The sequence below is a fragment of the Bufo gargarizans genome, chromosome 5 (assembly GCF_014858855.1).
Source record: "Bufo gargarizans isolate SCDJY-AF-19 chromosome 5, ASM1485885v1, whole genome shotgun sequence".
Taxonomy (NCBI): Eukaryota; Metazoa; Chordata; class Amphibia; order Anura; family Bufonidae; genus Bufo; species Bufo gargarizans.
Genome location: NC_058084.1, coordinates 172,493,075 through 172,516,010, shown reverse-complemented (window position 1 = coordinate 172,516,010; position 22,936 = coordinate 172,493,075). Strand labels below are relative to the sequence as shown.

The following is a 22,936-nucleotide window of genomic DNA, read 5'->3' as shown; positions in this document are numbered from 1 at the left end:
CCAGGGACTATCGGAGGGCTCAATTACCCTGAGTTGGAGCATCTCATCGATCTCCTTCTTCATCCCTGTCCTAACTGCCTCAGGGATTCGGTAAGGAGCCTGGCGTAAAGGAGCTTGTCCCGGGGTATCTACCTGGTGGGTGGTTAAGGTAGTGTACCCTGGCTTCTGGGAGAAGGTCGGGCTTTGGGACTGCAGGAGTTTATTAAGCTGCTCCCTTTCAGTGGGGCTAAGTCGGTCCCCTATCTTGACCTGAGCTACTATATCTGCTTCGGGACTCTTTTCTAACAGATCTGGAATGGGTAGACTGTCGGGGTCTTCCTGAGGGGGATAGCATACGGCCGTCACGTTCTCCGGCCGCTCAAGATATTCCTTGAGCATGTTCACATGGAATGTCTTTCTAAGATTGCTGTCATGGCAGCTAGCTATTACGTAAGTGGTGTCTCCCCTTTTCTCCACTATCTGGTAGGGGCCCTGCCAGGACGCCTGCAATTTGTCTGTCTTAACTGGCTTAAGCACTAACACCTTTTGCCCTATGGTAAAGATTCTCTTTCGGGTCCCCCGATCGTACCATACCTTCTGTCTTCTCTGGGCCGATTGGAGGTTAGCCTGCACTGATTTGGCTAATTGCTCCATTCGGTCCCTGAGTTCCAGCATGTACGGCACAATGGGGACACCGTCAGTCTCCATCTCTCCCTCCCAGTGCTCCCGAATCAGGTTTAGGGGTCCCCGTACCTTTCTTCCGTAGAGCAACTCGAAGGGAGAGAACCCGGTCGTTTCCTGGGGCACCTCCCGATAAGCAAATAGGAGGTGCGGCAGAAAACGCTCCCAGTCTCGGTATTCCTGAGTAAACGTTTTGAGCATTTGTTTGGGTCCCATTGAACCTTTCACAAAGTCCGTTTGTCTGGGGGTGGTATGGAGAGCTCAGGAGGGACTTAATTTTGCAAACCTGCCAGAGTTGCTGAGTCAATTCGGCAGTAAATTGGGTGCCTCGGTCGGACAGGATTTCTTTCGGAAAGCCTACTCGGGAGAACACCTGCACCAGCGCATTCGCTACCGTATCCGCTTGGATGTTGGATAGGGCGACAGCTTCAGGGTACCTGGTAGCGTAGTCCACTACGGTAAGAATGTAGCGCTTACCGGAGGGACTAGGGGTAGCCAGCGGTCCCACTAGGTCAATAGCAACCCTGCTGAAGGGTTCCTCCACAATGGGCATATTTACTAGATGAGCTTTAGGGTGATCGCCTCTCCTCCCTACTCGTTGACACACATCGCAGGTATTACAATAAGTCCTAACATCAGCGTGTACCCCTGGCCAAAAGAACGTGTGAGTAATGCGGTGTAGTGTGCGGGTTACAGCTAGGTGGCCTGCCAAGGGAATGTCGTGTCCTATCTTGAGTATTTCTCGACTGTATTTGTGGGGCACTACCAGCTGTCGCCTATGCTGTCCCCTTTTCTCCGTCAAGCGATATAGTTATCCCTTTTCCCATAAAAAGGTTTCGTTATCTGACCCGCTCCCTCCGGTCTCTGCTCGTTCACGGTACTTTTGTAATGTCGGGTCAGTCTTAGACTCTGTTTCGAAAGCATCTGGGGTGTCCCAGGGTATGGGACCTAACGGGTCAGTCAAGGTCGGGGTAGGTCTTACCTGTGTCTCCCGCACTGGTGAGAGTTCTCGCTCCGTTCGGGCTTGGGCCCAGGTAGTCACTGGGTTCGCCTCGTTGTTGTATACTGGAGCATAGGCAGAAGTCATGGGGCCCAAATCGTTGCCCAGTAGTACTTTGGCAGGTAAATTATCCATTATGCCCACGTTCACGACCCCCTTTCCCGCTCCCCAATCAAGATGTACTTTAGCGGTCGGAATTTTGTACACATCCCCCCCCCGCCACTCTAACGGCCACAGTCTGCAATGATCGCTTGTGCCCCGGCACCAAATGGCTCTGGACCAGTGTAATGGTAGCCCCCGTGTCTCTTAACCCCTCGGTAGATTGCCCCTCGAGCCGTACTTTCTGCCGATGGTGCTGGCGGTTATCCGAAGCAGCATATACAGGATCTGCTTCGTGAAGTGGTCCCAAATATTCCTCCATAGGGGCCTCTTGGTTAACACAGAGCGTCTGGGCAGGATGAGATGACCCAGAGGGGTAATTATAATTCCGGGGGGTCTGGTGTGCATTAAGGGGGCAGCTAGCCATGCGGTGCCCTGGTTGATTGCATCGGTAGCAGGTCGGTCTGGGACGATCAGAGTTGTTATTCGGTGGTCCTGAGTACCGTATGGGCCCAGCGGGCACCGGGCTCGGAATTCGGTACGTGGCGACGTATGGTAAACATCTTGGTGTTCGACCCGTGCTGGGGTTTGGTAGTTCGTGGGTTCGTGTAGACGGGAGTCGTAATGTTCATCGGCCAATTTGGCTGCTTCTTCTAAGGTAGAAGGTCGTCTGTCTCGCAGCCATTCCTTCCCCTGCTGCTCCATGCAGTTATAAAAATGTTCTAAGAGAAATAATTGTAAAATTTCCTCACCAGTCACAGCTTTACTTCCGCTCATCCAGTGATTTGCCGCTCTCCGCATTAGGTGCGCCCATTCCATATGTGTGTCGTTAGGCTTCTTTCTCGTGCTACGAAATTGTCGGCGATACGTGTCAGGAGTTACAGCGTACCGCCGCAACAGTGTCTCTTTGACCAGCGCATACTGTGTCACTTCCTCAGCGCCCTCAGCGAGTCCGAAATGCTTCCAGAGCTCGCCCGGATAGTTTCCCAGACAATATCGTGGGCCACTCTCTGTTGGGAATCTGGTGCAGGGCACATTGCCTTTTGAAGTCCGCCAAATATTCATTGATTCCTGTCTCGCTCTCTAGGAAGGGTCTAAAAGCCGCATAGGGTATCTTTGGCCTCCCGGCGTTTTCGACAGGAACGATTACCTGCGGTGCTTCGGCATTGCGGTGTGCGGTCACTAGGCTGAGTTCGTGGGCTCGAGCCTTCCGTATATCCTCGTCCGCTTCTGCCATCAACTGCTGCACCAGTTCCATAGGTGGGTTCGGCCCGTATAGCGAGAGCCTCTCCCGAACAATCCTGGTCTTTTCGTCACCACTCGTGGTCGGGGTTTCTGCCATCGTGAAGCCCTGATCCAATTTGGTTAATTCTGCGATCAGTTCCCTTCTCGGACGGTTGCTGGCGCTCCCCCCTCTGCTTTCGAGTAAATCCTTTAGGGTCGCACGTTTCAATTTTTCGTAAGCGCTCTCCATCCGTTCAGTACCTCTCCTAGGAAATCCAGGACAATCCCACTGCTGCCACCAAATGTTACGGTTACTCCCAGGCTAGCTGGAAGCTGGACCGCTTGGATAGTCTGGATCTCTGTTTAGGGAGAGAGAGAGAGGAGCCGCTTCGTCTCGATATCCAGAAGGATCCTGTAAATGTAGAACAATCCCACTAGCTATCTTATAGCTAGGATAATCTTTCCCCCACAAAACGAGGCGAGGCTGCAATTTGAAGGTCAAACTAGGTCTGAAGTGCTGGCACACCCAGCCTGGTTTTTATTACCGTTTGTTGCAGATACAACACATCCCCACAATGCATCATGGTTTCCTCCCCTCTGTCCCGGAGACGACCGAAGACAATCCAATTATCTCTCAGGACAAAAGGGAAATCGCCAATACACATGTGGAGACAACAGGACAGACATCACCATTTAAACACACAATGGGACAATGGAAACACACCCACACAAAAACCTCCCCTCTGCCGATGATGACCATTGAACACAATGACGAATATAATTATCAAAGGCAGAGAAATACAGTTTTATAAAACATATCACAGGAACCCCAAAACATGCAATAACCCCATAACAAGTATATCCTCAGAACCGGGGGATCTGGGTGAACCACATATCCGAAATTCACCCAGATCCGTTCAGTAGTTTGGAAGATACAGTTTTATGCCAGTTACACCGAAAATATACAAGTTATACAGAAAATAGTTACTAATAAACGTGTCCCTTGTTTGGTAGTTTCAAACTACTGAATGATGTCTTTGGGCACCAAATACCGGCAAGATGGCACCGTGTAGAAAAGTCCGAACAGTGTCTGTAAGTTAAAATGGCCGCCATCCATTGTTCTCACCATGTGCTTCATCCATTCAGACTAACAGGGTGAATAACAGTTTTGTAACAGCATCCTAGTGCTGTTTCAAGATCTGATATCCTATATACTTCTTACCGCAGGAAAAATTTATTTACTTGCATACTTGTCCATGATGTGTTAAATATACCGTAGGTATACAATCGTTATCTATAGCATTATTAATACTGGGGACATTTTAAGAGAGCATGATAACTACTGTGGGCACTGTAGGGGCACTATAACTATTGAGAGCATTTTAGAGGGCATGATAACTATTGGAGGCACTTTAAGGGACATAAGGTTACTAGTAGCACAATAGAGGGCATTAAGGCTATTGGACCACTAAAGGGGAGCATTATAATTACTGGGAACACTATAGCAGTATCATAGCTACTGAGTGCATTTTTGGGGCATTATTCCGACTAGAGGCACTAAAAGGGGAATTATAACTACGGGGGACACTTTGGGAAAAAATTCTACTAGGGGAGCATTGTCGCTATCAGGTTTTTTGTTACTAATGAGGGAGATCTGGGAGAGAATTATTACTATTGGTGGGCCTTTAGCAAGTGCTATTATAGTTGGTGAAATATTCTGTATAGCATTATTATTCCTGCAGCACAGTATTAGGGGTAGCAGCTGGCTAGGGGGACCAAGAGGGGAGTGATGGAAAAAAGAAGAACCAAAGATATCTGTGTGGCAAACTCTGCAGAGATGAGATGTAGCTGAAAGATGTAATCATTACGGACTACTTTGAATGGAGACGGAAGGAAGGAAGGAAGGAAGGAAGGAAGGAAGGAAAAGAACATCTGTATTAGAAGAGGAGATGTCACTGGATATAAGAATCATATGGTGCTTTATTCTTCTATATGTTTGGTAGCTGTCATATTATGGACACACTTATGGTGTGTGTAGTGACACTTTCCTTCACTTGGTTGCCCGTGACTACGTTTGGTGTTGTTTGCATGTGGTGGCAGTGTCTCGGCCTCCTGGCTGATCCCCAGGACATGGTTGCCATGCATGCCGTTGCCCGCGGCAACAGGTGAAGTGTGTGTTTATGTGTGTACTTCCCCTTTAAGTGGCCATCTTCCCTTGCTTTGTGTTGGAAGGGTTAAATCCCTTCTGTGTGTGTGAAAACTGTGTGTGTCTGTGTGGGTGTGGCTAATTGGGCCTATAAAGCCTCAGTGAAGATCACTAGTCTGAGGGGTACTTCAGCCATGGCTAGCTGGAGTCCGCCTCCTGTGTTATACCATCTGCCAGTGGGGGCCACCCTTGTGGTCATAAGCTTCATGTATGGTGTTAAGTAGATGTTTCTTTGGTCTTTATTTATTGCAGCATATGGTTTCCTGGGTTCCCGTGTGATGTGTGTTGTGTGCTGTGTCTTTTGTGTTGTTGTGGACAGCAGCACTTATACATGGGTTCCAGGCTCTGTGTCGGTGGCAGGTAGGTGTGGTACTAGTTGCACTTATCTGCCATTGCCATATGTCTGTTTATGTTTCCCCATTCTTTATATAGCTTGGCCAGTGAGACTCCTGTTCGTCCGTATCTGGGAGGAACAGGTAGTCTTACCCAGCTCCTAGTCCAGGGCCACCCTGAGGGCTTGCAGGAATATCAGGTTCCGTAGTATGAGCCCTCCTACCATCAGGGTCGGCTCATACGGCTAGGAGACAGGGTCAGAATTAGGGATTGATAGGAGGTGACCTGCTCCCTGATTCCTGTCCTGGCCTTGAATCGACCATCCATCTTCTGGCATCGCACGGCTGAGGGTTTTCCCCATCCACAGCCGTGACAGTAGCACTGGATATAATGTCCATGAAAATATGTCTTTAGTGCTAAGGCCTTGGGGGAAGGGGGTTGGATTAAGATTTTGGCATTGTCCCTGCCTCTGTTGCTGTCCTACATCCTGCCTCTCTCTAGAAGAAGAAGTGGAGGTGGAGCTGGACTCGCTGAAAACAAATATGCACTTTAGGTTGCCTCAGTGGTTTGGAGGCCCACTCATAAATGTTTTGGCAATTCTTCTGCATGTATCCCACATCCTGCCTCTCTCTAGAAGCAGAGGTGGAGATGGACTCACTGAAAACAAAGGTGTGCCTTAGGGGTCTCAGTGGGTTATGGGCTCAATCAGATGTGTTTTTCGACACCCCTCTTCTGAAACCCTAACTATGCCTCTGAGTCGTGTCAATAAGTGCATCTACACACTGCATTTTTTACATTGATTGCGTATACAGTAAGCGCAAGCCTGTCAGGAAGGGTCAATTTCTTTTACAGCATGACCAGAATGATTACAAGCTACGTGAAAAAGATTTAATAAATTTATGTACAATAACATGCTAGAGAAAGGAAAGAAAAAAGAACCCTTGGGATACAATATAAAATGGAACATGGGACAGATTGTAGAGGCAGTCAGACACAAAGTGAGATCATACCACCAAAACAGGGACAACTGATAAGACGAAACTACACGAAAACTCACAAAAAGTGCACAGATACAAATACAAATTCTCTAAAACTGATCTCATCATAAGGAAATGGGTCTATCTAGACAGGAAAAGGCTTTCCACTGAACACTGAATTATATTGTTTTCAATGTTTGGATTTCAATAAAGAGATAATTAAATGTATTTCCATCCAAGTTTTAACAGTTCACATTTAACTGCTGCACTGCATGTCTGTTTTCCATAGAAATATATTTCCAAGCTTTGAATCAGTTCTTGACCAAAATAATAAAGCCGGATTTAAATTTATATATTCTTTTTAGTATATATGTATATGACTTACGTTTGGAAGAGCATGCTTGTAGACACTCAATCTCAGTGCTAAATCTGTTTCCATTGCCATCACAACCTCCATACCAGAACTGAGAGCATGCATCAATAGCTTTTATATAGTACCACATGCGCTGGACATCCCTGCATATTGTGCCATGGCTAACATCCAGCAAGCACTTGTCTACAACTAAAACAGACAGGATAATAATAAGTAGCCTTGCTTCGTACATATACATCCTGCATGGTTCCACTGAGAGTATTAAAAAGAAATATCATTAAACATTTCACGGACCAAATAACTAGTTATATGGTAGCAATGCTTTACATCAAGACCAGAGCCTGCTTAGTTATATCTAACCCCATACAATCTGTTTCACAATGTAGCACACTTTAGGGTACTTTCACATTTGCGGCAGAGGATTCCGGCAGGCAGTTCTGTCGCCGGAACTGCCTGCCAGATCCGGCAATCCAGACGCAAACGGATGCATTTGTGAGACAGATCCGGATGCGTCATCTGGAAAAAACGGATCCAGCATTTATTTTTTTCACAGCTTTAAATGTCTGCGCATGCACAGATCGGGGAACCAGATCCATTTTTCCAGAACACTTAATACCGAATCCGGCATTAATACATTTCAATGGAAATTAATGCCGAATCCAGCATTCCGGCAAATGTTCAGGATTTTTGGCCGGAAAGAAAACTGCAGCATTCTGCTGTATTTTCTCCGGCCAAAAAACGTAACTGAACTGAAGACATCCTAATGCATACTGAACGGAATGCTCTCCATTCAGAATGCATTAGGATAAAACTGATTCGTTTTTTTTTTTCAGTATTGAGCCCCTGTGACGAAACTCAATACCGGAAAAGAAAAACGCTAGTGTGAAAGTACCCTTAGGCCCCTTTCACACGGGCGAGTATTCCACGCGGATGCAATGCGTGAGGTGAACTCATTGCACCCGCACTGAATAACGACCCATTCAGTTCTATGGGGCTGTTCACATGAGCAGTGATTTTCACGCATCACTTATGCATTGCGTGAAAATCGCAGCATGCTCCTCTTTGTGCGTTGCGGTGCGATAATCCACGCAACGCAGGCCCCATAGAAGTGAATGGGGTTGCGTGAAAATCGAAAGCATCCGCAAATGCGGATGCGGGGCGATTTTCACGCACGGTTGCTAGGAGACGATCGGGATGGAGACCCAATCATTATTATTTTCCCTTATAACATGGTTATAAGGGAAAATAATAGCATTCTGAATACAGAATGCATAGTAAAATAGCGCTCAAAGGGTTAAAAAAAAATACAATTTAACTCACCTTAATCCACTTGCTTGCGTAGCCGCCATCTCCTTCTGTCTTGATCTTAGCTTTTTGTAGCAACAAGGACCTTTGGTGATGTCACAGTCATCACATGATCCATCACATGATCTTTTACCATGGTGATGGATCATGTGATGACTGTGACGTCACCAAAGGTCCTTGTTGCTACAAAAACCTAAGATGAAGACAGAAGGAGATGCCGGCTATGCGAGCAAGTGGTCTAAGGTGAGTTAAATTTTTTTTATTTTTTTTTACCCCTCCAGCGCTATTTTACTCTGTATTCAGAATGCTATTATTTCTATTATTTTCCCTTATAACCATGTTTGGGTACCAAACATGCCGATTTTTCTCACGCGCGTGCAAAACGCATTACAATGTTTTGCACTCGTGCAGAAAAATTGCGTGTGCTCCCGCAACGCACCCGCACATTTTCCCGCAACGCCCACCTGAAAGAGGCCTTAGTCTTGATAAAAAAGTTGATTTTTGATAGAGAGCCACTTACACAAGGTGGTGCTAGCGAGATGGTTCTTTTTTCCATGGGAGATACCTCTTTGCATATTCTTTTTGCATGGAGCAATAAGTCTCCATACCATGAAGCACTTCCACCATAAAACAGCTGTCTACAGATGGATATTTGGCTTGACTATTTTCCTTGTCCTGTCCCAATGCTTGTTAAAAAGTAGGATTTTAATTTATTAGGAACCACTTCAACAAAGTGGCACTGGTGAGATAGTTCTCTTTGCTTGGGAGATACATTTGAACAAATTAGCATAAGAAGCACAATAACTTGAACTAATTCATGCAGAAACAATAGTGTTCCCCACATCGCCATCCGGTGGTACAAATGTTAACAGGGTGATTTTTATATTGCACACTAAAAAACACAGTGGGTGGGGGGATGTGCACAAAGAGGTGGAAAGGAAAGATTGACTAGTCCTGTGAAAAATTAGGTGGTTGCACTGGTTAACTAATCCACTATTTCTTTGCACAGTTTTGATACATCTCATCCAACCATATCATTCAATAATTAGTTATTAGCAATTAAAAGGAGTCTGTCACCTGAAAAATCAGTTTCAAAGTAAGCATGCTGAAATTTAGGGTAGGTGCTGTGAATCATAACCATGCTTTTCTTGTGAAAATCCGGTCCTCCAACCCTGTTAAATAAATCTTTATTTTTATGCTGCTCCACCCTTTGTCATTGCTACCTTCTCTAGAATCCCAAGGACTGTCAAACAAGAGTCACCAAGTGGCATTACTGGCATAGGGATGGTGCACCAAGCAAAGCACCCCCCTCCCTTCTCCATGGTGCACCGAAAATCTTGTTTGCATAAAAATTTAAATAAGCATTTCTCAGGATTAGAGTACAGGATTTTTGGGGCACGATATATGGGGCATTTTATACTGGTACATTATGGGGGGCACTAGCAGGAAGGGGGGAGAGGAGCACTATGGAGGCATTCAGTGGGGGCACTATATAGGGGTATTTTATACTGGCACTTTATGGGGGACATTAGCTCAACTGGGGGCATAGGGGGGTATTTTTTGCACTGTCACATTATAAGGAGAATTATTTCTACTGGGGGGCATTATGGTGGGTTTTATTACTCCCCCATGGTATGACCCCCTAGTAGCAGCACCAGCCTCTCCCTGCTCTGCTATCCCTCTGCCCCTTCTCCAAATCCTTATTATGAAATCTTTCTCATTAGGATAAAACACAACATCAGCTCCGCCGAGCCCCCGGCCAAGTGTTGAAGTGGTGTCCGAGATCACCAAGGGCTAAGCCAAGTAACTGTAAGTGTTCATGTGAAATATGTTTATGTTATATATGTACACTCCTGTGAGAGGCGGGGAGGGAGATCTGTGGATGACACTGTTATAGGGAGGGAGATCTGTGGATGACACTGTTATGGAGAGGGAAATGCTATATACGGTATGTGGCATCCACAGATCCCCCTCTCTATAAAAGTGTCAGCCACAGACAGCTGGACTTTTCTTCCCTGTTGCGGTTTTAGGTATTGGGTGAAGTATCGCAGCATTTCAAAGCGTACTTGTGTAAATGTATCGTTGTTATAGCTGCCCCCCCCCTACTTTTGTCCTGGCCCCCAGTGTGCCCCCCCAAAATTTGAAAGCTAGAGACGCCACTGTTAGGGAGATGTAAGTGTTCCCATAGCTGAAAGATGGGATATACCCTGGAAAGCACCGTCTTCAGAAAGAATGACTGATAAAAATGATAAATTACTAATCTGGAAAGATACTCTGTAAATGCATTGAGAGAACATTTTTTTTTTAAGATGGTTCATTGGAAGTGCGTGACTAAGACGTTAACTGTTGTTGCAAGTGGGAGATGTCAGCAATGCATCTGTCAATAAAACAATCTTTTTCTATGTTTTTGCACAAATCTTGTTAGAATGATATAAACATATGTTTTGCTCCATGGGAAGGTCATTATGTTCATGTTACTCATACTGTGTATTTTAAACAATATGCTCTTGACTATTCATTGAGGGATACATCTTTGTACAATACATAATTTGGCAGACTCATCTATTGGCTTAAAGACTGGCCTGTTTCACTTTTGTGCAACTGTGATTATAATTGATCACAGCCACTGCTTCAATTTTTAGACTCAGAGACCTTTAGACCAGGGGCGTTGCTAGGGTCTCAAAAGATCCACGGCCTAAGCCACAAAGAATATGGGTCAGTTATCTAAATTGACCAACCCCCCCCCCCTCCCCTCGTGTGGTACTTGCTATACAACAGCACATAAGCTGTGACATCCAGTGCCTCCCAGGTGACCTCTCCTCCAATGTAGATCTTCTCTGTCATCATTTTCCCCATTCAGTCTGGGCAACTTCTCTCAGCCATGCCTCGTCTCTTCAGAGTGTGACACACAGATATCTTAGCTTCCTCACATTTCCTCACATCATCCCCCAACCTGGAGTCCCAACTTTGTTATCCTGCTGCTCGCTGTGCTCCCCAATCCCCCCAAATACTATCCGGAAGAAAAATGAGTGCCATACAGATAGTCCCCCATAGTAATGGTGCTCCTCAAAGTCCCACCAATAGTAATTCCCTTCTAGAATGCCCTTATTAGTAATACTGCCCCTACAGTGCCCCTAACCATGATAATGCTCCACAAGAGTGCTTCCATTAGCAATACTGCCCCCTACAGTACCCCCAACCTTGATAATGCTCCCCAAGAGTGCCTTCATTAGTAGAAGAGCCCTCCAGTATTAATAATACCCTCACAAAGCCACCACTAAAAATAAGTCCCCCCACTGGTAATAAAGCTCTATACAGACCCCTCAGTAGTAATAAGGCCCCCCATAGTGCTCTTAGTAGAAATAAGACGGATTTATAAGTCCCTCCTATAGAGTTCGCAGTAGTAATAAGAACGGCTAATGTCCCTGTATTTATAATACCCCTACAGTGCTACCAGTATTTATACTGCCCCCTACTGTTATAATGCTCACCCTGAAGTACCCCCAGTATTTTTAATGCCCCCTGCAGTGCCCCCTGTAGTTATATTCCTCCCTCCACCATAGAGTCCCATGTAAATAACATCACACCATCTCTCCAGATTCCTCCAAAATACAGCCCCATGTAAATAATATCGCCACCTCCAACATGCAATCCCATGTAAACATCACCCCCTCAACATTCAGTCCCATGTAAATAACATCACTCCCTCCCACAGCCACCATCAGCATACATTTCCATGTAAATAACATCACTGCCTCGCCCAGCCGCCTCTGACATACAGTCCCATGTAAATAACATCACTCCCTCCCACAGCCGCCTCCAACATATAGTCCCATGTAAATAGCATCACCTCCTCCCCAGACACCTTCAACCTACAGTCCCATGTAAATGATAACACTCCTCCCCAGCCACCTCCAACATGCAATCCCATGTAAACATCACCCCCTCAACATTCAGTCAAATGTAAATAACATCACTCCCTTCCACAGTCGCCATCAACATACAACCCCATGTAAATAACATCTTCCCCTCCCACAGTCGCCTTCAACATAAAGTCCCATGAAGATAACATCACACTGCCCCAGCCCCCTCCAACATTCAGTCCTATGTTAATAACATCACCCCCTCCCCAGCCACCTCCAACATAGTCCCATGTGAATAGCATCCCTCCCTTCAGCCCTAACATACAGTCCCAGTTAAATAACCACAACTCCCAGCATTCCTTTGCCTCTCCCTTCACTTACCTCTCCTCATGTAGCAAACATCACCACAGCTTCTTCCCCAGGACATCTCTTCTATACTGCCCTCCTCTCTTGCACTGGTCACATGATGGTGACATCATCGCAGGTCCTTCTCAACCACTGCCTGTTTTACTGGTCACATGACCTGTGATGTCATCACAGGTCCTTCAGCTCTTCAAGTGCATTATATTTAATTGTATTGCCATCCTGAGGCTGAGGATGGCAATACAGTTGTATCTAGCTGGCAGGCAGGACATTCGTATACTGGAACAAAACATCAGGTGCCCAGGCCCCGAATGTTTTAAGCTAGCAAACGCCCCTGCTTTAGACTAATTTAGGCTACATTCACACAACAGCAAAAAAAAAATGTCCGTCAAAAATGGCCAAACAGCAATTTTTTCACTGATGCCTTTTTGAAAACAATAATTAAAAATGGTCCCCTTCAATTGTATGGGGGCTGCTGGATGACAAAACAGGACATGTCTTATTCACGGCCTATTAAAGAAAGAATTGTGTGAGTAGAACCATAGTATGCAATAGTTGTCAAAATGGCCATGTGACGATTATTACAAAAACAGACGTCAAACAGACGTTTTTCACATGTCATGTGAATATAGCCTTAGACTACAGAGACAGCTAGGTCACTTAGACTTATTGATCCTACTGTATGCTAATTTTCCTGAGAAACTGCTCAACAAGACACTAAAATGTATTGTGATTGTCCACATATCTCCTTTGCTGTCTTGGTTCATTTTTTTTATCACATTATAAACTACTGGTTTCCAAGGGTTATGACCACCCTGCAATCCAGCAGTGGTGGCCATGCCTGCACAATATAGGAAGCCACCAGAGAGGCCAACGCCTTTTCCTATAATGTGCAAGCATGGCCACTGCTGCTGGATTCAGGGTGGTCATAACCATGGACACGAGCAGTTTATAATGTGATGGGAAAATAATTGAAGCCAGCAAAGGAGGCAATATGGATAATAACAATACAATAGTTAGGGCCTTGTATTAACTTTGCTTGTAATACTTTCTAACAGTTGACTAAAAATATTGCTATACACTACCACCGCTGAATGCAGTCATTGGATGCAGTGGATGCATGCTGACAGTTTACATGTGGGGACTGAAGCGCAGTGAAGCCAGGGATGCACAGAGCCAGAACTAAGTATGCTTCCTTTCACAGGTCGGGTATAGTGGTGGAATTTAAAAAAGCAAGACAATCCAGGACAACTCCTTTGAGATCTGTGGTGGTCAGAAGCCTCTGTTGCCATGCTTTAGCTTGGCTATGTATTGTATTACTTCAATGATCACCAGGGAGATACATTTAAGAATGAACAATTCCATGGATACGAGTATATGGATATTCACATACAGTATGAGGGAATTAAAGCAATTTAGCAGTATGGTTATAATTAGCGTTGAGCGAATCGAAGCATCCAAAGCTGAATTCTATCCGAAGTTTAGGAAAAATTTGATTTGCTACGAAGCCGAATTTTCTCACTTTTTATAGTAAGGAATAATTTTTCCTAAAATAGCAGTTATAGTTGTCTTTGAAAGAATGGGGGAAAAATACTCACCTTATCCACTTGCTCTTGCAGAGGCAGTCTGCTCCTCTCTTAAGTGGAAAAGACCCGCCGAAGGACCTGCGCTGAACTTGATGAAGGCATCTTCACCATGTGGTCATGCTGGGAGCACCAGTGACATCATCACTCTCAGCGCAGGTCCTTTGGCTCAAGAGACGAGTGGACTGCTTCTACATGAGCAACTGGAGGAGGTGAGTGAATTTTTTTTTGTAAACCCAAAAGGCCATATTGCACTAGCTTATATTACCTTATATTTTAATGGCAGTTAAACGGGTGCATTTCTGTCTAAGCGGCTGGTAAAAATAGTCCCATTGATTGATGGGCTTAATAGGGTTTTAACATAGCGATTTGTGAAAAAATAATTTGTAAAAATTTAATTTCGGGTCAAAATTCTGCAAAGCTGCCGAATTGAATTTTTTTAAACTTCGCTCATCTCTAGTTATGATTGTAGAGACTAGCTTATTACTTTATTCCATAACACTGTGTTTATAACATTATTTCAGCTCACTTTATATGAGAATATGGTATTAGAAGAAATGTATTAAACCTTTTAACAACATGCACAATATAATCATGTAATGTGGCCGCCTCTCAGTAGTTCATTACCTTCAAACATTTAGACAACCGACAACTGTGAAAAACATACCATCTCTTGTGGTCTCTGGCTCAACCGTCCCACCAAAAGTTTCCTCTGTGGTTTTTAGGTCATCATTGATGTCTACTTCTTCTTCATAACTGTATTCTTCTACCTCTCTTTCAGCATATTCTGCAGTCTCCTCTGGTTTTTCAAGCTCCAGCTCTTTGTAGTCCACACTTTTACAATATCCAAATAGATGTTATTAACATCAGATACATATTTCACCATTTCCACCATATAAAATAATTTAAATAATGCATGTTTTTATAAGGTACTAGGGAAAATAGAATCTAAATTTTTTCTACAGAAATCTAAAGTGACTCTTGTACAAGGTGTAGTATATGATGTTCTTCTAGATGGGCAGCATTAGCAGAAATGTATACAGTCGTGGCCAAAAGTTTTGAGAATTACACAAATATTAGTTTTCACAAAGTTTGCTGCTAAACTGCTTTTAGATCTTTCTTTCAGTTGTTTCTGTGATGTAGTGAAATATAATTACACGCACTTCATATGTTTCAAAGGCTTTTAATTGACAATTACATGACATTTATGCAAAGAGTCAGTATTTGCAGTGTTGGCCCTTCTTTTTCAGGACCTCTGCAATTCGACTGGGCATGCTCTCAATTAACTTCTGGGCCAATTCCTGACTGATAGCAACCCATTCTTTCATAATCACTTCTTGGAGTTTGTCAGAATTAGTGGGTTTTTGTTTGTCCACCCGCCTCTTGAGGATTAACCACAAGTTCTCAATGGGATTAAGATCTGGGGAGTTTCCAGGCCATGGACCCAAAATGTCAACGTTTTGGTCCCCAAGCCACTTAGTTATCACTTTTGCCTTATGGCACGGTGCTCCATCGTGCTGGAAAATGCATTGTTCTTCACCAAACTGTTGTTGGATTGTTGGAAGAAGTTGCTGTTGGAAGGTGTTTTAGTACCATTCTTTATTCATGGGTGTGTTTTTGGGCAAAATTGTGAGTGAGCCCACTCCCTTGGACGAGAAGCAACCCCACACATGAATGGTCTCAGGATGCCTTACTGTTTGCATGACACAGGACTGATGGTAGCCCTCACCTTTTCTTCTCCGGACAAGCCTTTTTCCTGATGCCCCAAACAATCGGAAAGAGGCTTCATCAGAGAATATGACTTTGCCCCAGTCCTCAGCAGTCCATTCACCATATTTTCTGCAGAAGATCAATCTGTCTTTGCTGCCCTTCTTGACACCAGGCCATCTTCCAAAAGTCTTCGCAATGCGTTTCTTTGCAGGTCACCATGGTTAACAATGGAGAACAATGATTTCAAGCATCACCCTCCTTTTAACAGGTCAAGTCTGCCATTTTAACCCAATCAGCCTGACATAATGATCTCCAGCCTTGTGCTCATCAACATTCTCACCTGAGTTAACAAGACAATTACTGAAATGATCTCAGCAGGTCCTTTAATGACAGCAATGAAATGCAGTGGAAAGGTTTTTTGGGGATTAAGTTAATTTTCATGGCAAAGAAGGACTATGCAATTCATCTGATCACTCTTCATAACATTCTGGAGTGTATGCAAATTGCTATTATAAAAACTTAAGCAGCAACTTTTCCAATTTCCAATATTTATGTAATTCTCAAAACTTTTGGCCACGACTGTATTGTCTGCTTTTTTATTCAGTGCACTCACAATGGCAATTTCCAAATATGAACTGCACCTGGCTGTTTTGGGATGACCTTTCAGAATAAGTTGTGGGTGTAAATGAGGAATAGCACTATATCCTGTATGATCATTTAAAGATTTATGTATGTCATTTGTTACCAGTTTCTCCTCTGAAAGCTTCAACTCTAATTGTCAATTTTCTATAAGTTCACTTCACAGATTACGGTATCTGACAGATTTTCTGACCAATCATTGGTCTGGTTGGACAGATATTGTTGGTGTAATACAGGCCTTAGTGTACACTCGCTGCTCAGATGTTTTTTCTACTCACAGAATTAATCCTGCTCCACTATCACTCTGAGACACATCCTCAGAAGCAGCAGCAACAGCATGGAAAACTTTGCCACGGAAAAATAAAACTCATCTCCGTAAACAATTCCTCATAGAGAAACGATAATAGAAAACTAAAAATGTTATGGCTCTTTGTGCCCAAAAAAACCAAAACTAAATAAAAAAAATTCCTCCAAAATAAATGTTAATGTTAACTAAATGGCTAACCACAATGAATGCCTCACCCTTAAAGAGGGCCTGTTAGCTCGCCTGATATACCAGTTTTAGCAAATACTTTTATGCTCCTTAAAATGAGAATTCTGGAGTGTCACTTAATTCCTCTATTTCTCATGTAAATGTGTGAATTAGCTGAAGACTACTCACCTTTCTGCTAAAGAGAAAACAGAATCCCCACGTCCTTCACATTCTCCTTGAAAAGCTGGAGGTGGGTAGGAGTTTATCTCATCTATAAAAGATATTCACAGAAATGTACAGTTTAAAAACTGCAATGGATTTCCTACCTCATTCTATATAAAGCAAAAATCACTTAAAGGGAACATGTCAGCTCCTGTATGCTGCCCTCACTAAAGGTCCCTAAATTCATGAGTGTATTGTTGGCCAAACCCATTGAGAACGGCAGTGGACACTCTACCATCTGTTGGGAGCTCATGAGGTCAGGGTAGAGAAGGTTTGGGTGAAGTGCATATTTTCCCCCCATCCTTTTGTTCTCATGGGAGATAAGTGTGAGAAATGTCTGGCAGACACTTTCTTCTCAAGCCAAATGTGTATGAGATGAACAATTATTATACCAAATTACATATAGTTTTTGCTATGTTCTATTTTTGAATCTTTTTTTTCCACATTTTTTGGTGAGGACAAAAAATAGCAATTTGGCCAGTTTGATGTATTTTTTTTTTTTTTTGCATTATAGTGTTACTGTACAGAACAAATCCTTGTTTGTTTTTGTTTTTTGTACTTTATTTTTAGTCACTCAAGGTTTTTTTCCTTTGGATTTGCATATTGATAATCTATCCTCAGGATAGGTCGTCAGTATGAGATTGGCGGGGTTTTGAATCCCCACCCCACCGATCAGCTGTTAGAGGAAGCCCGGGATTCAATGGAGCTCCAGTGACCAACATGGCCTCTTTGCGGCTTACTAAGCGCCATGCTGTACATTTGATAGCCCTGTGCCATGGTTTCCTCAAACAGCTGATTGGCCAGGGTGCCAGGAGTAAAGGATAGGCCATCAATATGAAAATCCCTTTAATTCCTGGGGAAAAAAAAATCTTTAATTGATGGGAGAGTAGTCTCCCCATCACATTCTTTATTAAACTGGTTGCATGAGATTATAAAAAAGTCTGCTTGTTTTTGAGAAGCAGCACTTTTTCATGGGCTGTGTCTGCTGTTGCAGCTTTGTCTCATTCAGTTTAATAGATACGTGTGGAATTATCCTTAGGAGAAAAAAACTCAGCATCCTTACATGTTTTTACCCAATTACTTAGACACATAGCATACTAGATGATATATTATCTGACCACTCAGATAAAAAATATATGTCTACTTACGGTTCAGAAGGTTGATAAAGGCATGGCTGAATCTCTCAGCATAAACCAGTTCGGGCCTTGACATAGTAAGCAAATGCAATACATGATGATCTTGAGGGAGGCTAGAAAGCTCAGTAAGCTCATTGTGGTTTATGTCTTTCCCAAAGGCCAGAACAAATAGTGTGAATTTTTCACACTTAGCTTTTCGAGATATTTCTTTCAGTTTTTCTCTGTCCCAGACACTAGTTCTGCTGCTGAGGAGTGTAAAAATTACTTTGTGCTTCCTTGCATTTGAAGTTTTCCTAAAAATGTTCTCTATAGCCCATTGGATTGAGTAGCCCAGAGCAGATGGACCTTCAAGCTGTGTGACATCTTCTTTAATGTGCCTCTTCATTAAACTCCTGTCGTTGTACGAATCAAGCCCAAACTCTTTTTTAACAGGCCTCACATTTCTGTTTGGCATGAAGTTTGGTGTAGCTTGTTGAATTAATGCCACCCTAGCCTCTGTGCCTGGTGCATTAGGCTGTGGTGATACTACCAAATGATCAACCATTGTGCTTACAAAATCTTTTGCCCTCAAAAAGTCATCACTTCTCACAGTACGAGAACCATCTAGGATAAAAACTATGTCCATGTCTATCTCAGTGGGAGGGGCAGGATTCAGCTCACACTCTTCATCAGGGATGCATTTGTCTGAAATACAATGGAATATTGGAGCATTTAGTGCTATGTTAATAAAACACTCAGAATTAAAGGAGGCAAAAGTAAAAACGCAGATTTAGATGCATTAAGATTTACTTTATTACTCAGAACTCGGTTATGGAATAAAAGCAGGAAAAGCACAATATTACTTAGGCTTTGTTCACAGTTCAGCGTACATAATTGCGGTACACAGAGGGACAAGTTCTCAGTGCATATGGAGAATGTAATGAACCAATTCTATGTCAAATAAGTATCCTTTTGGCACACACCTGGGAGGTATTCAACCTTCATACCTTTTTTGTTTATTACAGTATAGTCACCTAGACTTTCCAATACAAGGCCATCCCACAGTATATACAGGTGGTCCATCAAGTTACAATGGCCTCGGGATACAATATCATGAACATACTGTACAATGGCCCATTGTAACTTGAAGCCAGACTCAACATACAATGCCACAGACACTGCAGAGCTGCGGTACATGTGATTAAAGCCTCATTCACACAAGTGTTTGGTCAGTGATTTCCATAATGCTGCCAGTGTTATCCAATACATTCCAGAACTGTAAGGGTTACATAGCATCATAAATCAATATAATGCTATGTGACTCCCGGCAGCGCTGGGAGGTCAGGCCGGGTGCTGCGATGCGGACTCGCTGTAGGCGGAACGCTCGTCTTGCAAGGGTCCTAAGGATACAACCACACAGAGCAGGTATTGAAGTTGCCGAACAGGCACTAACAATGAAGACAGACTAAACAATGTGGTCTTCATTAGTTAAATGAAAGGAAGCTGTGGGCTAATTGGCCACTCGGTTCATGACCACAGCACTTCAGCAACCTGACCAGATCACAGCCGCTCTGTGTTGTCGTATCATTATGGGTTCAAGTTGCAATATGATTAACTTACTATTGTCATCTTGGAACCAATTAATATTGTAACTTTTTTACGAAGGAGGTCAATTGCAGATTTATGCAACTGAAGATAACTGTATACAATACAGCTGCACAAGTTAGGGCTGTATACCCGGCCAGGCTAAGCTAGTGTTTAGCCAATGGATGGAAAAATTATTATTTTATGTTAACATTCATTGCCATAAGTAGTATCATGTTATAGAACAGTACACTACTATAATTTATTGTATCATGTACAGCACAGAACATCCACTGTATGAACAATATCTAGTGATTTATGTAAGGTTTTATGCTTTTTTTTTTCTTTCACTTAATCTGTCTCTATTTGTCATTTTGTGTTATTCTCCTGGCCGTAGTTTGTTGCATGGACCCAACTCTTCCATCTATTGTGTCACTGCCTCAATACCTTTACATTGTAAACTAGGACTATGACAAATGCTCTTTGCTATCTTGGTTCACATTAAAACATAGCGATCAGCAGATGATAGCTTACATGTTTCAAGCAACACTTCCTCTACACTAGCTGATAAAGTTATGATTATAGACCATTTTAAAATCTATAAAGCAATAAAGTAATTTATGTTTTTTAATCCTGGTGCTGTATCCCAAAGTATTCACCTGATTGAGTCCTTGGCTTGCAAATCCCTGAGCTATCTACACACTGATGAGTTAATTCCTAGATGCCGGCACAACAGAAGATATTCCTCAATTGGGTAAGCTGTATCCTATGTTTTCTAGACTGAGTTATTTCTATGTTGACTAATCTAGAAAACACACACTCAAAAATACAAAAAATCATTCCTTAAAGGGTCTAAGATTTTTCAAAAATTGTGCAGGATTCTATATAAAATAAGAAGAAAAAAATCAATTGCCTTTAAATGTCTTCCCACTCATCATTCACATTTCTGCTCTTTGCCAATTTAAAAAAATGTTAGACAATAATCTCCTTCCACTTCGATCCTATTGTGTTTCATATTCCAACCAAAAACTGAGAGGTATACAAAAAATTCTTCTATAGGAATCTCCCGAACTCCTCTTTCTCACAAAGCTATTTCTGGCTGTAAGACTGGCTGTGTGACAACTGTAACGGTATACTAGGAACATTAAACCTCATCTCATTGACAAAGCACCTCCTCTTAGCTGTTTGCTAGCCAAAAATGGAGGGGACCAGAAGACATTTAACACCTGTGTTTTCTGCAAAGTTCCATGAAGCTTGTTGCTTTCAACAGCTGCAAAAAAATCCATAGACTTATAAACGTGTAGGTGTCCTTCACACACACACATTTTCTATCTTTCAATAGTTTGTAATAATTTTTTTACATACATATTTCGGAGTGTTTTTATGTGACTTTTGTACATGTATATTTACCTAAAATATGCTGGAAGCCACAGCCCCCAAAACTGCTACCAAGACATCTAAACAACTAAAGTGCTATGTTTGTAGGTGTGTGGCTTCACTGACTTAGTTGTAACTGTAACTGACATCCTACTTCTTGCCACTGCTCTCATACTACATCCCTCCACCTGCTTAGTGGAGTATGGAGTGCATGCAATGAGAGGCCAGTATTTCCAGTCTTCTTAAGGAGGCGTCTGACCAAAAGGTCTATTTGTTTCCTGTAGGCTGTGAAGGTGTATTGTTCCTCTCTTGTTTCAGATTGACCTGGATTGTATATTTGACCATATCCACTTACAGTATCTGTTGCCCATTTTGAGCTATGCATGTCTACTGGTTTCAACTATACGCCACCTGCATCAACTTGTGCTTTGTTTGACTACGATTCCTGTTCACTGCCTTGGTTACGCAAATTGGTGTCTTCTGTTCATACATGTATGATCATTGCTATTGGAGGCTAAGGGTAGCAAACAGGGGATTCCGAGTAGAAAGGTCCACATGTCCTTATGGGGGTTGAGGGGGAAGAACTGAATCTCTTAGATTTCAGTTACTGGTTTAGTCCTAAGCATTCCAGTGGGACCACTTTGTCTTCAGTATGCCTCATTACAGTAGGCACTCTCATATTCCACTGTAGACTAATATCAGTCTCTTCCCATCACCCCAAAAAAGGTGCAAGAAAATCTCCAAAAAGCAACACAAAAACACCCCATATACATATAAGCCCTAAAATGTGATGTAAAATGTACAAAATATGTAGCATTTCTGGAGCATAATGTCACATCAAGAGTTAGACATACCAAAATAATAATCCACTGCACTTAACTCAATGAGGAGGTGTGGCTCAGTTGGAAAGGGACATACTCTACCAAATGTTCTCATGCCTTTAGGTTAAGGCTACTTTCACACTAGCGTTCGGGGCTCCGCTTGTGAGTTCCGTTTAAAGGCTCTCACAAGCGGCCCCGAACGCATCCGTACTGCCCTAATGCATTCTGAGTGGATGCGGATCCGCTCAGAATGCATCAGTCTGGCAGCGTTCGGGCTCCGCTCCACAAAGCAGGCGGACACCTGAACGCTGCTTGCAGCGTTCGGGTGTCCGCCTGGCCGTGCGGAGGCAAACGGATCCGTCCAGACTTACATTGTAAGTCAATGGGGGCGGATCAGTTTGAAGGTGACACAATATGGTGCAATTTTCAAACGGATCCGTCCCCCATTGACTTTCAATGTAAAGTCTGGACGGATCCGTCTGCGGCTACTTTCACACTTAGAATTTTTTCTACAATATAATGCAGACGGATCCGTTCTGAACGGATCCATCGTCTGCATTATATGAGCGGATCCGTCTCAGACGGATCCGCTCTGAACGCAAGTGTGAAAGTAGCCTCATTCATCCTAATAGCATGTGGTGATGATTTATATTTTTCCAGATACAAGGAAATAATCCTATGTTTGAAGAGCCTCTTACCATAGCAAAGTGTGCAGTGTGAAATGACTTCTAGTTTTTGGTCTTGCAGTCTCTTCCAAACTAAGAGTTGGGATCTTCTGCTTTCATCTGCCTAATTAACAACAAGCAGAAATAATGTGACATCAAATAGGATATGTGGATTAAAAATGTTTATTGTAACTGACTAATCTAGATTACATAGACTGCAACAAATACTGTTTGGCAGCTATAATAAAATGAAAGCTGATGGGAAGTTAAATATTATACAGTTCAATAGCTCCCATGGAAACATTTGCACAAAGGAGAAAATACTGTAACTTTACCGTAATATGT

At 43.1% G+C, this 22,936-nt stretch overlaps 1 protein-coding gene across 1 annotated transcript in view; it reads right to left on the bottom strand.

The window, feature by feature from the left end:
- LOC122939367 (collagen alpha-6(VI) chain-like) overlaps positions 1 to 22,936 on the bottom strand; it is a 245,052-nt gene that overhangs the window by 7,963 nt on the left and 214,153 nt on the right. The window contains exons 38-42 of the mRNA XM_044295433.1: positions 22,625 to 22,715; positions 18,178 to 18,849; positions 16,997 to 17,078; positions 14,654 to 14,820; positions 6,885 to 7,061 (exon numbers count right to left, since the gene is read on the bottom strand). Of these exons, the coding sequence (XP_044151368.1) occupies positions 6,885 to 7,061; positions 14,654 to 14,820; positions 16,997 to 17,078; positions 18,178 to 18,849; positions 22,625 to 22,715 (1,189 nt within the window). The remainder of the gene's footprint in view (positions 1 to 6,884; positions 7,062 to 14,653; positions 14,821 to 16,996; positions 17,079 to 18,177; positions 18,850 to 22,624; positions 22,716 to 22,936) is intronic.